Genomic DNA, 14,419 nt, shown 5'->3' with positions numbered 1-14,419 from the left:
TCTTAAATAAGCATGCCCCAATCAAAAAAATTAGAACTAGGAATAGATATAGTTCTTGGTTCACTCCAGACCTGACTGCCCTTGACCAGCACAAAAACATCCTGTGGCATACTGCATTAGCATCAAATAGCCCCCATGATATGCAACTTTTCAGGGAAACAATATACACAAGCAGTTAGGAAAGCTAAGGCTAGCTTTTTCAAATGGAAATTTGCATCCTGTAGCACAAACTCCAAAAAGTTCTGGGACACTAAAGTCCATGGAGAATAAGAGCATGGAGAATAATAGCACCTCATCCCAGCTGCCCACTGCACTGAGGCTAGGAAACACTGTCACCATCGATAAATCCACGATAATTGAGAATTTCAATAAGCATTTTTCTACAGCTGGCCATGCTTTCCACCTGGCTCCCCCTACCCCGGTCAACTGCCGTGCACCCCACACAGCAACTCGCCCAAGCCACCCCATTTCTCCTTCACCCAAATCCAGATAGCTGATGTTCTGAAAGAGCTGCAAAATCTGGACCCCTACAAATCAGCCGGGCTAGACAATCTGGACCCTCTCTTTCTAAAATGATCTGCCGAAATTGTTACAACCCCTATTACTAGCCTGTTCAACCTCTCTTTCATATCGTCTGAGATCCCCAAAGATTGGAAAGCTGCCGTGGTCATCCCCCCTCTTCAAAGGAGAGACACTCCAGACCCAAACTGCTACAGACCTATAGCTATCCTACCCTGCCTTTCTAAGGTCTTCGAAAGCCAAGTTAACAAACAGATCACTGACCTTTTCCATGCTCTCTGGCTTCTGAGCTGGTCATGGGTGCACCTCAGCCACGCTCAAGGTCCTAAACTTATGCCATCGATAAGAGACAATACTGTGCAGCCGTATTCATCAACCTGGCCAAGGCTTTCGACTCTGTCAATCAACACATTCTTATCAGCAGACACAACAGCCTTGTGTCATGGCGTTGGCCTGCCAAAGACACGACACTTGGTTTCTCAAATGACTGCCTCGCCTGGTTCACCAACTACTTCTCAGACAGTGTTCAATGTGTCAAATTGGAGGGCCTGTTGTCCGGACCTCTGGCAGTCTCTATGAGGGTACCACAAGGTTCAATTCTCAGGCCGACTCTCTTCTCTGTATACATCAATGATGTCGCTCTTGCTGCTGGTGATTCTCTGAGCCACCTCTATGCAGACGACAATATTCTGTATACTTCTGGCCCTTCTTTGGACACTGTGCTAACTAACCTCCAGACGAGCTTCAGTGCCATACAACTCTCCTTCCGTGGCCTCCAACTACTCTTAAATGCTAGTAAAACCAAATGCATGCTCTTCAACCGATCGCTACCCGCACCTGTCCGCCCGTCCAGCATCACTACTCTGGACAGTTCTGACCTAGAATTTGTGGACAAGTACAAATACCTAGGTGTCTGGTAGACTGTAAACTCTCCTTCCAGACCCACATTAAGCATCTCCAATCCAAAATTAAATCTAGAAATCGGCTTCCTATTTCGCAACAAAGCATCCTTCACTCATGCTGCCAAACATACCCTCGTAAAACTGACTAACCTACCAATCCTCGACGATGTCATTTACAAAATAGTCTCCAACACTCTACTCAACAAATTGGATGCAGTCTATCACAGTGCCATCTGTTTTGTCACCAAAGCCCCACATACTACCCACCACTGCGGCCCACTACACTCTCGTCGGCTGGCCCTCGCTTCATACTCGTCGCCAAACCCAATGGCTCCAGGTCATCTACAAGTCTTTGTTAAAGCCCTGCCTTATCTCAGCTCACTGGTCACCATAGCAGCACGCACTCCAGCAGGTATGTTCCACTGGTCACCCCCAAAGCCAATTCCTCCTTTGGCTGCCTTTTCTTTCCAGTTCTCTGCTGCCGATGACTAGAACGAACTGCAAAAATCGCTGAAGATGGAGACTCTTATCTCCCTAACGAACTTCAAGCACCAGCTGTCAGAGCAGCTCACAGATCATTGCACCTGTACATAGCCCATCTGTAAATAGCCCATCCAACTACCTCATCCCCATACTGTATTTATTTAGCGCCTTTGCACCCCAGTATCTCTACTTGCACATTCATCTTCTGCACATCTATCACTCCAGTGTTTAATTGCTATATTGTAATTACCTCGCCACTATGGCCTATTTTATTGCCTTACCCCCTCATCTTACCTCATTTGCACACACTGTATATATACTTATTTTTCTACTGTGTTTGTTTATTCCATGTCTAACTCTGTGCTGTTGTATGTGTCGAACTGCTTTGCTTTATCTTGGCCAGGTCGCAACTGTAAATGAGAACTTGTCCTCAACTTGCCTACCTGCCTACCTGGTTAAATACCTGGTTAAATAAAGGTGAAATAAAAAAATAAAACTGTGTACTTATTCTTTGTATTATTATTTATTTTGCTGCATTTATTATATATATTATTATTATTATTATTATTATTATTATATATATTTATCTCTCTGCATTGTTGGAAAAGGACCCTTAAGTAAGCATTTCACTGTCAGTCTACACCTGTTGGTTTATTAAGCATGTTGCAAAATATATATATATATATATTTGATATTGAGAGTGGCAGTTTGTGTGTGTATGAATATAAAACAGAGAGGAAAAGGCAAAGCGAGAGGTTTCACTCCTGAAAAAATCTTTCAAAAATAATTCCAGTGTGTTTCTATGGACTAATATTAGACCTAAAGGTTGTCGTCTGCCTTCCCACTTTTGGGACAACTCCCATTGTTAGGACGGAGGCATCTCGTCATTATATACAGATCTCTGGTGTAAAATGGCAAGGTGCACACAGCACAGCAGGAGTGAAGGAGTCAAAAAAATATATATAGCCTGAATCTTGTTTCTCATGGTGTGAGAGTCTTTAGGTGCCTTTTGACAAACTCCAAGCAGGCTGTCATGTGCCTTTTACTGAGGAGTGGCTTCCGCCTGGCCACTCTACCATAAAGGCCTGATTGGTGGAGTGCAGCAGAGATGAATGTCCTTCTGGAAGGTTCTTCCATCTCCACAGAGGAACTCTGGAGCTCTTTCAGAGTGACCATCGGGTTCGCCCTTCTCGGCCGGTTGCTCAGTTTGGCCCGGTGGCCAGCTCTAGGTGGTTCCAAACTTCTTCCATTTAAGAATGATGGAGGCCACTGTGTCAAAGATTTTTTATAAGCCAAGATTGACCACAGCTTGTCGTTTCCAACGGAAACAAATTATTCATAGTGGGCAGAACAAGCAAGGAGGTGGGCAGAGCCAAGCATGCGCTAGCGATATCCTATTGGTGCGTTCTAGTTAACATCTACATATTTCCATTAGGGAAAGCCTAATCTGTGAAGTGTGCATGTTCAATAACTAAATTTACATTTGCACTTATAAACAGCACGTAAAGGGTAAAGTCTACAAAACTTAGTCTGTTCTGTTCATAACAGATTTTAGTTTTGGGAACAGAGAACTGTGTTGAGGTCAAATGTTTAATTGATGGGAAGACTTGCAGAATGTCAGCCAAAATCCATCTCATTCCATCTTCTCCCACTGCCTGCCAGTGGGCTTCCTCTCATTACCATATTTGGTAGTGAGTGGAAACGCCAACCGGATGCTCAACATTTATACATTCAGTGAAATATCTGTCTCATTGTTCTGTGATTGTGTTCTTGGGGACCTTCAATGCTGCAGACATTTTTTGGTACCCATTCCCAGATCTGTACCTCGACACAATCCTATCTCGGAGCTCTACGGATAATTCCTTCGACTTCATGGCTTGGTTTTTGCTCTGACATGCACTGTTAACTGTGGGACCTTATATAGACAGGTGTGTGCCTTTCCAAATCATGTCTAATCAATTGAATTTACCACAGGTGGACTCCTATCAAGTTGTAGAAACATCTCAAGGATGATCAATGGAAACTGGATGCACCTAAACTTTTATTTTAATTTTTTATGAATTTGTAAACATTTCTAAAGACCTGTTTTTGCTTTGTCATTATGGGGTATTGTGATGTCATTATGGGGTATTGTGATGTCATTATGGGGTATTGTGTGTAGGTAGATTGATGAGGGGGGAAAATCGTAACAAATGTGGAGAAAAAAAAGTCAAGGGGTCTGAATACTTTCCGAATGCACTGTATCTGGACATAATAAGGATACATTAATCAATTAACAGAATTACCAACAAAAGGGCTTGACACAGTAGCTGTCAGTTAGCCACTGTAGCTACTTACCCACAACTATCCACTTATTTTACTAGCAGACAACAACAAAAAAGCAATTGGTATGACGTTAACTAGGTACTGCACTTGATATCAGCAAGGCCATATTATATCAGCAAGGCCATAGTTATTCTGCAATTACTGCGTCCAAAATACCACAGTCGACTGCAGGTAGTACACTTTTTTACTGCAGTTTCAAAACTGTAATATTGTTTTGAATGGTCTCAAAGCCAATTATCAGAAACAGTTCTGTTGGGGCTGTATTCGTTAGCCAAACTAGCCTATATATCAAGTAACAACAGCATTGTTTGATCACATATTACAGCTACACCACCTCCAGCTGGATACTGTTAGTTGACAACACATCATTGTTTTGCATGCTCCAATCCTGGCTAATTATCTAGTCATGATTATTGTATGTTAATTCACCTGTAAAGCTGTGATTCCTGGCTCGGTAGTATTTACATCAAAGAGGTTCGCTAGAGGGGCTTGTCTTGGGAAAGCAGTCTTTTTCCTACCGTCGATATTGTACTGGTTGTGATAGGAAGAGACGATATCTGGTTCCATACAAGTGAACAGCTAGTGCTACCTATCTGGAGACCCCTTCTGAAACCCAGGGGGGGGGGGGGGGGGGGGGTTGGTCACATGACCTGGAAGATGCTGCATATCAGCTGATTGCATTTTGGGTGCTTGGTTTTATAGCTATAGCTAGCTGGCTTGTTAGCAAACTAACTTTCCATCCAAATTAAGTCAATTTTCGTTAGTGTGAAATCATGCCGATTGTCTGGTATGAAACATCACCCCAAACATTGAATTGGTCAAGTTGCTACAAGCGTGGGCCCTGCGTGTTGTCACATGGAGCAAACTGGGCTAGTTGTTCTTATCAGAAAATGCGCACCATAATCTATCGTTATTGTGATATGTCACTTTTTCGCGGTCTCTCATATTTGGTTCATTTGAAGCAGTTTTGTTAAAAAAAATAAAAAAATCTAAATGTTTCAAACTTCCGTATTCCGGTGTGACGTTTTAAGGGCTCTGGAAAAGTTACCTGCAGCAATATTTTTATGAGAAGAAAAAAAACTACTTCTTCCAAAATAATGTAATTTGAAAGTGTTCTGCAAAATAATTATATCTGATATTAGTCAGTATAATTGTGCACTCGTCCCACCAACTTTCTACATGTGAATATTGAGTCAAATATGCAGTTACTTTCACCAATATCTAGCAACATGTCGATGGTCCCTAACTTTGATGTACTTTAGCTAGCAAGCAAGACAAGGCAGCAACATATTCAGCAGCTAGTTAGTCGTGTAAGCTTTGAAAGAGGAGAAAGTCCATTGATCTTGCGCTCTACCTCAACATGACGACCGTGAGTTATTGTATAAATTCGCACATTGTTACATAGTGCTGAGATTGGACTGCAGTGCTTTATACATAGCTAGTTAGTCTGATTAATCATGCTGTAATGCACAATTTAATTGGTGTAACGTTACTGCCTAATGCCTGCACAATCGTGCAATTGTTCCTTACAAGCCAGAATGTTTAATACAATTTTATATTTAAACGTACTCTACCGATTGTCTGTGCGGCTTGTCCTTGAGACAAAATATCCACAGGCAAGTATAGTTTACTTGAATCAGTATCTAGGCGTTAGGGACCGAAATGGTCCGATTTTAAACTCTCATTCACCAGTTTATGCGTTATGTCAAAATACGTTCGTTGCTCAGCGAAACTCCATATTTGGTGATCAACGATCTTCATTTTCCCCTTTAAAATGGCCGGTATGTACTTCGAAAAAAGGTCTAAATAAAAATGTACAAGCAACTGAAAAAAAGCCTATTTGGAACCTCTAATGTATTGAGCTGTTGCAGATTTCCGACCTGTGCGTGGCAGTAATGAGGGACTGGAGGTGCCGAAAAGGATTTGGTTTTAGGTTGCTTGTACATGTTGTTTTTTATTTCGATGTTTCCTAGAATTATATAGTCGTATGAACTCTATATTTGGTGATCAACGAAAGGTATTTTGACCTTTTTATAATGCTTTCAGAGCTGGTAAATGGGAGTTGCGCTTTCTGAGTATTAGAGAGGTCTCTAATACTTAGATCAGATAAACGACTTTCCTATGAAAGTATTTTTTTTATTTTTTTGAATCCGGTTAAAATACACAACACATGTTCTCCAACCTCCCCTGATACATAAAAACATGGTGTTTCATTGTCATGGCATGCTTGGTTCAAAAGTTATTGAGAAAACCTAGTATTCAATACAACAACAAACAAACAAAACAATATCGGTGCTGACCCGAACATATACCTAGCTGCTTTCTAAGAAGTCAGGGAAACAATACTTTCCCGTGAATAATTTGTCTTAAATTCCAAGCAACTGAAGAACAAAATAAACCACACAGACAACTGGTGTAGAGTACATTTAAATGTAATTTTATTCCACATTCTGGCTTGTAAGAAACATTTACACGATTTTGCAGTGATTAGTTTCAGGCTGTATATTCCAATGCATTGTGTATTACAGCCTGATTTAATCAGACTAATAGTTGAGCTAGTCATTGCTTGCTAACTGATTAGCTGTCCCATACTAACATGAGAATGAGGCATAACTCCCGGACTGTGAATTATTCCCACAGAAGCAGGAATTCTTTGTGGACATGACATGTGAGGGATGCTCTGGTGCAGTTACCCGAGTCCTCAATAAACTGGGTGAGTGTCTCATAGCTAAATGTCACAGCAAATCCAGAATTCTGGAATATTTGGAGAAGGTTGTTAAACAGCACTCACATCCACACACACTTTGTTGAGAATTGTGTACTTTGGTTTAGCTAAATTCAGCAAATATAGATTACTTGTCATATTGACTGGCTCGTTGAAATTGTTTTATTTTCTCTTTCTGTCTTATTTGTTGGCGTAAGGTGGTGTCCAATTTGAGATCGACCTCTCCAACAAGAAGGTTTTCATTGAGTCTGACAAGGACACGGACGTGCTTCTGGAAACACTTAAGAAGACTGGAAAGGAGGCTAACTACATCGGCCCCAAGTGAAGAATCCTCCTCTTTCCTCTTATAGAACAGGTGAACTCTCACGGTCTAAATATATATGAAGTGACAATCAATTCAATATCGACAACTTCCCCCTCCATCCCAACATGTCGTTCCTCTTCTCACCATTTGCAACCTGTTTTGTTTCTGTGTGTTAGCTGTTGGGTTGGTGATTATCTGAAGGATGACTATGAGAAGAAAGAACCCTCTGACTGCAGAACAGTCTTGCTGTTATGTCTTCATGGATCACTGTAAAGAGTTCACGCTGTCCACTTTTGTTATTTAAACACTATTATTTATGCATCCCAAATGGCACCCTATGGACCCCAGTCCAAAGTAAGGCACTATTATACGGAATAGAGTACTGTTTGGGACGCATCCACTATGAAAATCCAGTACGATTGCTGACTAAATTAAATAGATCATGTACCTCTATGGGTAAATGTTAGGCCTACTGCAGGTAAATTAGATTATGGGGGGAAATCATCCTGTATTAAGGTTTCCTTTCATCTCTGAATATTGTTCATGTTCACCCATATGTAAAAATTAAAAAGTTGATTCTAGTCACCTGTTCTCTTATTTGTAATACAAAGGACAGCCCTCCACAGAAGGTTTGACTAAAAAGCTGTTTGTTATCCCAACGAGGAACTGTGCAAATGCAAATGCAACAAAAAAAAAGGGCCAGCATACAAGTTTTAGAACTTCCTATATTGTGTGAACGTTATTTTAGTTTTATGCTCCCGAGTGGTGCAGCTGTCTTCAGTCATTGCCTCTCAGTGAAAGAGGCGTCACTACAGTCCCTGGTTCGATTTTAGGCTGTATCACATCTGGCTGTGATTGGGTGGTCGTCCGGGTTTGGCCGGAGTCGGCCATCATTGTAAATAAGAATTTGTTCTTAACTGACTTGCCTGGTAAAATACATTTTTTTTTTTTTTTTTTTTTTTTTTAAGTCTTGTCAGATTCTGATGTGACACGTTGTGCCACTGGGTGGCAGTGTTAGTTCTTGGTTTAATTTGACCGGAGGAGTTGTCCCTGTCAGCAATTCCATGGAATTAGACTTTGGTGTCTTGCACAATGACGTGTACATTTTTACCATGCAAATGCAAACATCAACCGTTTTCATCAAAGATAAATGATTGATCTGTAATGCTCTAATGCAGTGATAAATCCTTTAGCGTTCACATCAGCTACTTGAGACATTTCATAGCCTACCTGAGAGAATATTGAGGCGTTGTGCGGCAATGGCTCTCCTACCTCTGTTGAGATCTGGTCTGATAGTGAAGAGAGCACGGAAGGAGAGAGACCACTGGAGCCAGAGATGAAGATCCAAGACAAACTATGTGTACCTGATAATGAATCAAATACAGTAGGTACTCATGGGTATCTCACATTCATGCCATCAACTTAGTCTATGTTGTCATTTGTACACACAGTAGTAGGCAGTCAGTCAGTCATTACAGGGACATTTGTTGGGTTATTTAGAGAGAAACATCCACCATTAAAAAAAGTTATAATATACTTTGTGGTTATAATACTTTAATTGATGCTATATACTTTTAATTGTAGTGCTACATTGAACTGTTGTTCTCTTGGATGAAACGGGTACGTCACCGTAGTAAAGTTGAATGAATAGCCCACATTCATGACATCTTGTGAGTGGGACAACGCTGCCTGATGTAACAAAGCTTTCGGTTTGATGACAGCACGTCACACTACTGCCAACACACTGTCATTTCAGACACAGTGGCCCAATTGTTGTGCTGTACAGTAGTTTGGAATAGCACTGAATGCATCCCAAATGGCACCCTATCCCCCATATAATATAGTGCCCTATGGGCCCTGGTCAAAAGTAGTGGGAATATAAAGGGATATAATAACGAACAATATAAAAGGAATATGGTGTTTTGGGATTTAGCCACCCTCTCTCCACAAAAGGTAGACGGGTAGCAGTAACTCTGCTCACCTGTCCATACTGGAATCATGGTGCAACTGGAGAAGCTGTTACAGACGACGAACAGGTCCTCGCTGGTCCCCTCCGGTTAGACCAGCCACCATGGGGGCACACAGGCACATTGTGTACAGCCTAAACTCCACAGACACCATGGCTGTCATCACTGTTACTGGGTTCCTCATGCCACTCGGTTTTTGTCTTTCTCTGCTCTTCAGATGTTCTTGAAAATGAACTCTTTCAAGCAGCTTAGTCAGATGAATACATTTTTTGGGGGGACAGATTGGAAAGAGCCTTTTAGTTTATAAGTTATAGCCAATATACAGTATCTGATTAAATGGTTTTGTCTTCTGGCTTCTTTGGCTCATAACTGGTTGTGTCCAATGACAATGACATTGGATCTTCGTGTTCCTGCTTTCAGAATGTGATGTATTTTCTGTTCTATCCATGATATGTGTGTTCTGTTCTATCAGTGATATCATGTGTGTTCTGTTCTATCAGTGATATCATGTCTGTTCTGTTCTATCAATGATACCATGTGTATTCACAAATGAAACTGGCTTACCTAGACAGTCAAACATGTGGACACCCCTTCAAATTATTGGATTTGGCTATTTCAGCCACACCTGTTGCTGACAGGTGTATAAAATCGAGTATTACACAGCCATGCAATCTCCATAGACAAACATTTGCAGTAAAATGGCCTTACTAAAGGGCTCATGGTCATTGGATGCCAACTTTCCAACAACTCAGTTCGTCAAATTTCTGCCCTTCTAGAGCTGCCCCAGTGAAATGTAAGTGCTGTTAACAACGGCTCAGCCACGAAGTGGTAGTCCACACAAACTCACAGAACGGGACCGCCGATTGCAGAAGCACGTAGCACTTGAAAATCGTCTGTCCTCAATTGTAACACTCACTACAGAGTTCCAAACTGCATCTGGAAGCAATATCAGCACAATAACTGTGGTCGAGCAGCAGCACACAAGCCTAAGATCACCATAAGCAATGCCAAGCGTCGGCTGGAGTGGTGTAAAGCTCGCCGCCATTGTTCTCTAGAGCAGTGGAAAACGTGTTTTCTGGAGTGATGAATCACGCTTCGCCATCTGGCAGTCCAACGGATGAATGAATGCTACCCTCCCCAGTGCATATAGTGCCAACTGTAAAGTTTGGTGGATGAGGAATAATAATGGCCGGAACAGATCCCTGACTTCAACCCCATCAAATATATTTGGGAAGATTTGGAGTTCAGACTGTGAGCCAGGAGGCCTAATCACCCAACATCAGTGACCTCACTAATGGTCTTATGGCTGAATGGAAGCAAGTCACCGCAGCAATGTTCCAACATCAAATCAAATTTATTTATATAGCCCTTCGTACATCAGCTGATATCTCAAAGTGCTGTACAGAAACCCAGCCTAAAACCCCAAACAGCGAGCAATGCAGGTGTAGAAGCACGGTGGCTAGGAAAAACTCTCTAGAAAGGCCAAAACCTAGGAAGAAACCTAGAGAGGAACCAGGCTATGTGGGGTGGCCAGTCCTCTTCTGCCTGTGCAGGGTGGAGATTATAACAGAACATGGCCAAGATGTTCAAATGTTCATAAATGACCAGCATGGTCAAATAATAATAAGGCAGAACAGTTTAAACTGGACCAGCAGCACGGTCAGATGGACTGGGGACAGCAAGGAGTCATCATGTCAGGTATTCCTGGGGCATGGTCCTAGGGCTCAGGTCCTCCGAGAGAGAGAAAGAAAGAGAGAATTAGAGAGAGCATATGTGGGATGGCCAGTCCTCTTCTGGCTGTGCTGGGTGGAGATTATAACAGAACATGGCCAAGATGTTCAAATGTTCATAAATGACCAGCATGGTCGAATAATAATAAGGCAGAACAGTTGAAACTGGAGCAGCAGCACGGCCAGGTGGACTGGGGACAGCAAGGAGTCATCATGTCAGGTAGTCCTGGGGCATGGTCCTAGGGCTCAGGTCCTCCGAGAGAGAGAAAGAAAGAGAGAAGGAGAGAATTAGAGAACGCAAACTTAGATTCACACAGGACACCGAATAGGACAGGAGAAGTACTCCAGATATAACAAACTGACCCTAGCCCCCCGACACATAAACTACTGCAGCATAAATACTGGAGGCTGAGACAGGAGGGGGGGGAGGAGTGGAACATCTAGTGGAAAGCCTTCCCAGAAGAGTGGAGGCTGTTATAGCAGCACTGTTCCAACATCTAGTGGAAAGCCTTCTCAGAAGAGTGGAGGAAGCATAACAGCAAAGGGGGGACCAACTCCATATTAATGCCCATAATTTTGGAATGAGGTGAGATGTTCGACAAGCAGGTGTCCACATACTTTTGGTCATGTAATGTCTCCCCGGGAATGCATTACAATTGTTATTGTAAAATGATTCTTTACTCCTTTCATCCGCAACATAAGGAAGGCTATCCTGGAGGGACAATTATAACACTTCTCTCAACTTATTTATTACAGAGGAAGATCATTGGAAACAGGGAGACTTATTTTTGTTATTCATACTAAAACATATTTGAGATATTTCTACATTTAATACATAAAACAATCATAATAGTAATAATTGTGTCTGAATGAATCAAACAGTAATGAAACAAGATATTAGCTAATAAATAACTTACTGTATGTGTTGTTAAAATTAACATTCAAATCTATTTTTGGTCCCCTTTTTGGAATTCCCTCAACCCAAGACTGTTGATTGTCTAATATAGAGAGAGACTGATTAATGAGCTATGAAGGTTGTTCAATGACGAGTCTCAACAATCAGGTAATCTTAATGGGAGATTTTAACCTTAATTATGAAGACAAGTCTTGTAGGAAAACCCTCAAACGGATCACTAATACCTTTGACCTTACACAGCTAGTTAAAGGGCCAACCAGGGTGACTTGTTGCTCTAAAACACAGATGTATCTGGTGTTCAGTAATAAACCAGAGAGAGTGACTAAATCATTCAATATGGTTACTGGGCTGTGTGATCATAATCTGACACTTATAGCCAGAAAGCTGTCTAAGAGCAGGTTTAACCTCTCTACTGTTAGAAAGCCGGATCAACTCAGAATACCTAAGAGTGAATTAAGCTATTTTGAAAACGCAATTAAGGGAATAAACTGGAATGATCTCTTGTCCTATACAGACGTGGAAGCTGATAGTCAGGTTTTTCGATCTACAATCCAGACTACAATAAATGGCTTCCTAAAGAAAATCAAATCCAAACCTGGCCAAAAGAGCACTCTTCCTTGGCTAAATGGAGAAATCTGGAAATTGATGTGAAAGAACGAGATTATGCTCTAAAAATAGCCCTAAAATCCAAATTAGAGCATGACAGACGTAGGTTTACCATGTTGAGAAATAAGGTGATGAAAGAAATCAGACAGGCCAAGGCAAACTTTTTTATTAACATAATTGGTGAAGCAAAGGGAAATTCTAAACTGATCTGGGAAAATCTAAATACGAAATACTTCACAGAAACGGCCAACTGCTTTCTTCTGGAAAATGTGAAGTCAAAGATGGATAAAGGGGGCGTTGTTGGGGCTGTGTTTCTGGACCTAAGGAAGGCTTTTGATACTGTTAACCATGAGATTCTCATCACAAAATTGTCCAAGTACAACTTTTCCCCTGATGCCTTGAGATGGATGAAATCATACCTTGAAGGCAGAACTCAGTGTGTCAGAGTGAGCAATGAGCTGTCGCCCACTCTTAGCTATGATGTGGGCGTGCCCCAAGGGTCAATACTGGGGCCCCTCCTGTTCAGCCTGTACATTAATGATCTGCCTTCTGTCTGTACTGGGTCTGAAGTTCAAATGTATGCAGATGATACAGTGATATATGTGCATGCAAAGAGCAAACAACAAGCTGCACAAGAACTCACTACTGTAATGGTCCAGGTTACAAAGTTGCTCAGTGACTCGTGTTTGCATCTCAATGTGAAAAAAACTGTTTGCATGTTCTTCACAAAGAGGGCAACAGATGCCACTGAGCCAGATGTCTGTGTGTCAGGGGAGAAGCTCCAGGTTATATCTGATTTTAAGTACCTTGGCATCATACTTGATTCCAACCTCTCTTTTAAAAAGCACGTGAAAAAGGTAATTCAAATAACCAAATTCAACCTAGCTAATTTCCAATTTATACAAAATTGTTTGACTACAGAGGTAGCAAAACTGTACTTCAAATCTATGACACTCCACCACTTAACATACTGCTTGACTAGTTGAGCCCAAGCTTGCTGTACAACATCAAGACCTATTCAGTCTGTCTACAAACAGGCTCTCAAAGTGCTTGATAGGAAGCCCAATAGCCATCATCACTGTTACATCCTCAGAAAGCATGAGCTCCTGAGTTGGGAAAATCTTGTGCAATACACCGACGCATGTCTTGTATTCAAGATCCTAAACGGCCTGGCTCCCCCTCCACTCTGTACTTTTGTTAAACAGAAAACCCAAATATATGGCAGCAGATCCACAAGGTCTGCCATGAGAGGTGACTGTATAGTTCCCCTAAGGAAAAGCACCTTTAGTAAATCTGTTTTCTCTGTGAGAGCTTCCCATGTCTGGAATACACCGCCATCAGACACACATAACTGCACCACATATCACACTTTCACAAAATGCTTGAAGACATGGTTAAAGGTCAATCAGATTTGTGAACATGGTCCCTAGCTGTGTGTTGCCGCTTTCCATGTTGTCTGTTGTCTGTAGCTTGTGAGGTGTGGAAACACTTTGTTGCTTTTATGAATTTTGTCTTGCTGCTTTTTGTTCTATGTTGCTATGTCTGTATGCTATGTCTTGCTTGTCCTATATTGCTCTGTCTGTATGCTATGTCTTGCTTGTCCTATGTTGCAATTGTCTATATTGTAGAGACTGCGGTTGAAAACTGCGGTTGAAAATTAGCCGGCTGGCTAAAACCGGCACTTTTACTGAAATGTTGATTAATGTGCACTGTCCCTGTAAAAATAAAATAAAAATAAAAAATAAAAAAGATGGATGAAATCAAACCTCGAAGGCAGAACTCAGTGTGTCAGAGTGAGCAATGAGCTGTCGCCCACTCTTAGCTATGATGTGGGCGTGCCCCAAGGGTCAATACTGGGGGCCCTCCTGTTCAGCCTGTACATTAATGATCTGCCTTCTGTCTCTACTGGGTTTGAAGTTCAAATGTATGCAGATGATACAGT

The 14,419-nt window shown here is 41.6% G+C and overlaps 2 protein-coding genes across 2 annotated transcripts in view; one reads left to right on the top strand and one right to left on the bottom strand.

Moving 5' to 3' along the window:
• LOC110504544 (proton-coupled amino acid transporter 1) overlaps positions 1–5,229 on the bottom strand; it is a 63,143-nt gene extending 57,914 nt beyond the window's left edge. The window contains exon 1 of the mRNA XM_036969757.2: positions 4,659–5,229. The gene's annotated coding sequence lies outside the window, so the exon portion shown is untranslated. The remainder of the gene's footprint in view (positions 1–4,658) is intronic.
• Positions 5,230–5,252: 23 nt separating this feature from the next.
• Positions 5,253–7,839, top strand: LOC110504555 (copper transport protein ATOX1). Its single transcript, XM_090220046.1, has 4 exons — positions 5,253–5,598; positions 6,870–6,942; positions 7,152–7,309; positions 7,435–7,839. The coding sequence occupies exons 1-3, from the start codon at positions 5,590–5,592 to the stop codon at positions 7,277–7,279; spliced, it is 210 nt and encodes a 69-aa protein (XP_090076172.1). The 5' UTR covers positions 5,253–5,589; the 3' UTR covers positions 7,280–7,309; positions 7,435–7,839.
• Positions 7,840–14,419: the final 6,580 nt, after the last annotated feature.

The sequence above is a fragment of the Oncorhynchus mykiss genome, chromosome 25 (genome assembly GCF_057628025.1).
Source record: "Oncorhynchus mykiss isolate SJ-2025 chromosome 25, ASM5762802v1, whole genome shotgun sequence".
Classification (NCBI taxonomy): domain Eukaryota; kingdom Metazoa; phylum Chordata; class Actinopteri; order Salmoniformes; family Salmonidae; genus Oncorhynchus; species Oncorhynchus mykiss.
The sequence above is the reverse complement of the archived record's forward strand: the minus strand, read 5'-3'. Positions and strand labels throughout refer to the sequence as shown.

Coding starts and splice junctions, on each gene's coding strand:
- LOC110504555 (XM_090220046.1), top strand. Junction 6,943..7,151: donor CCGAGTCCTCAATAAACTGG/GTGAGTGTCTCA, acceptor TGTTGGCGTAAG/GTGGTGTCCAATTTGAGATC.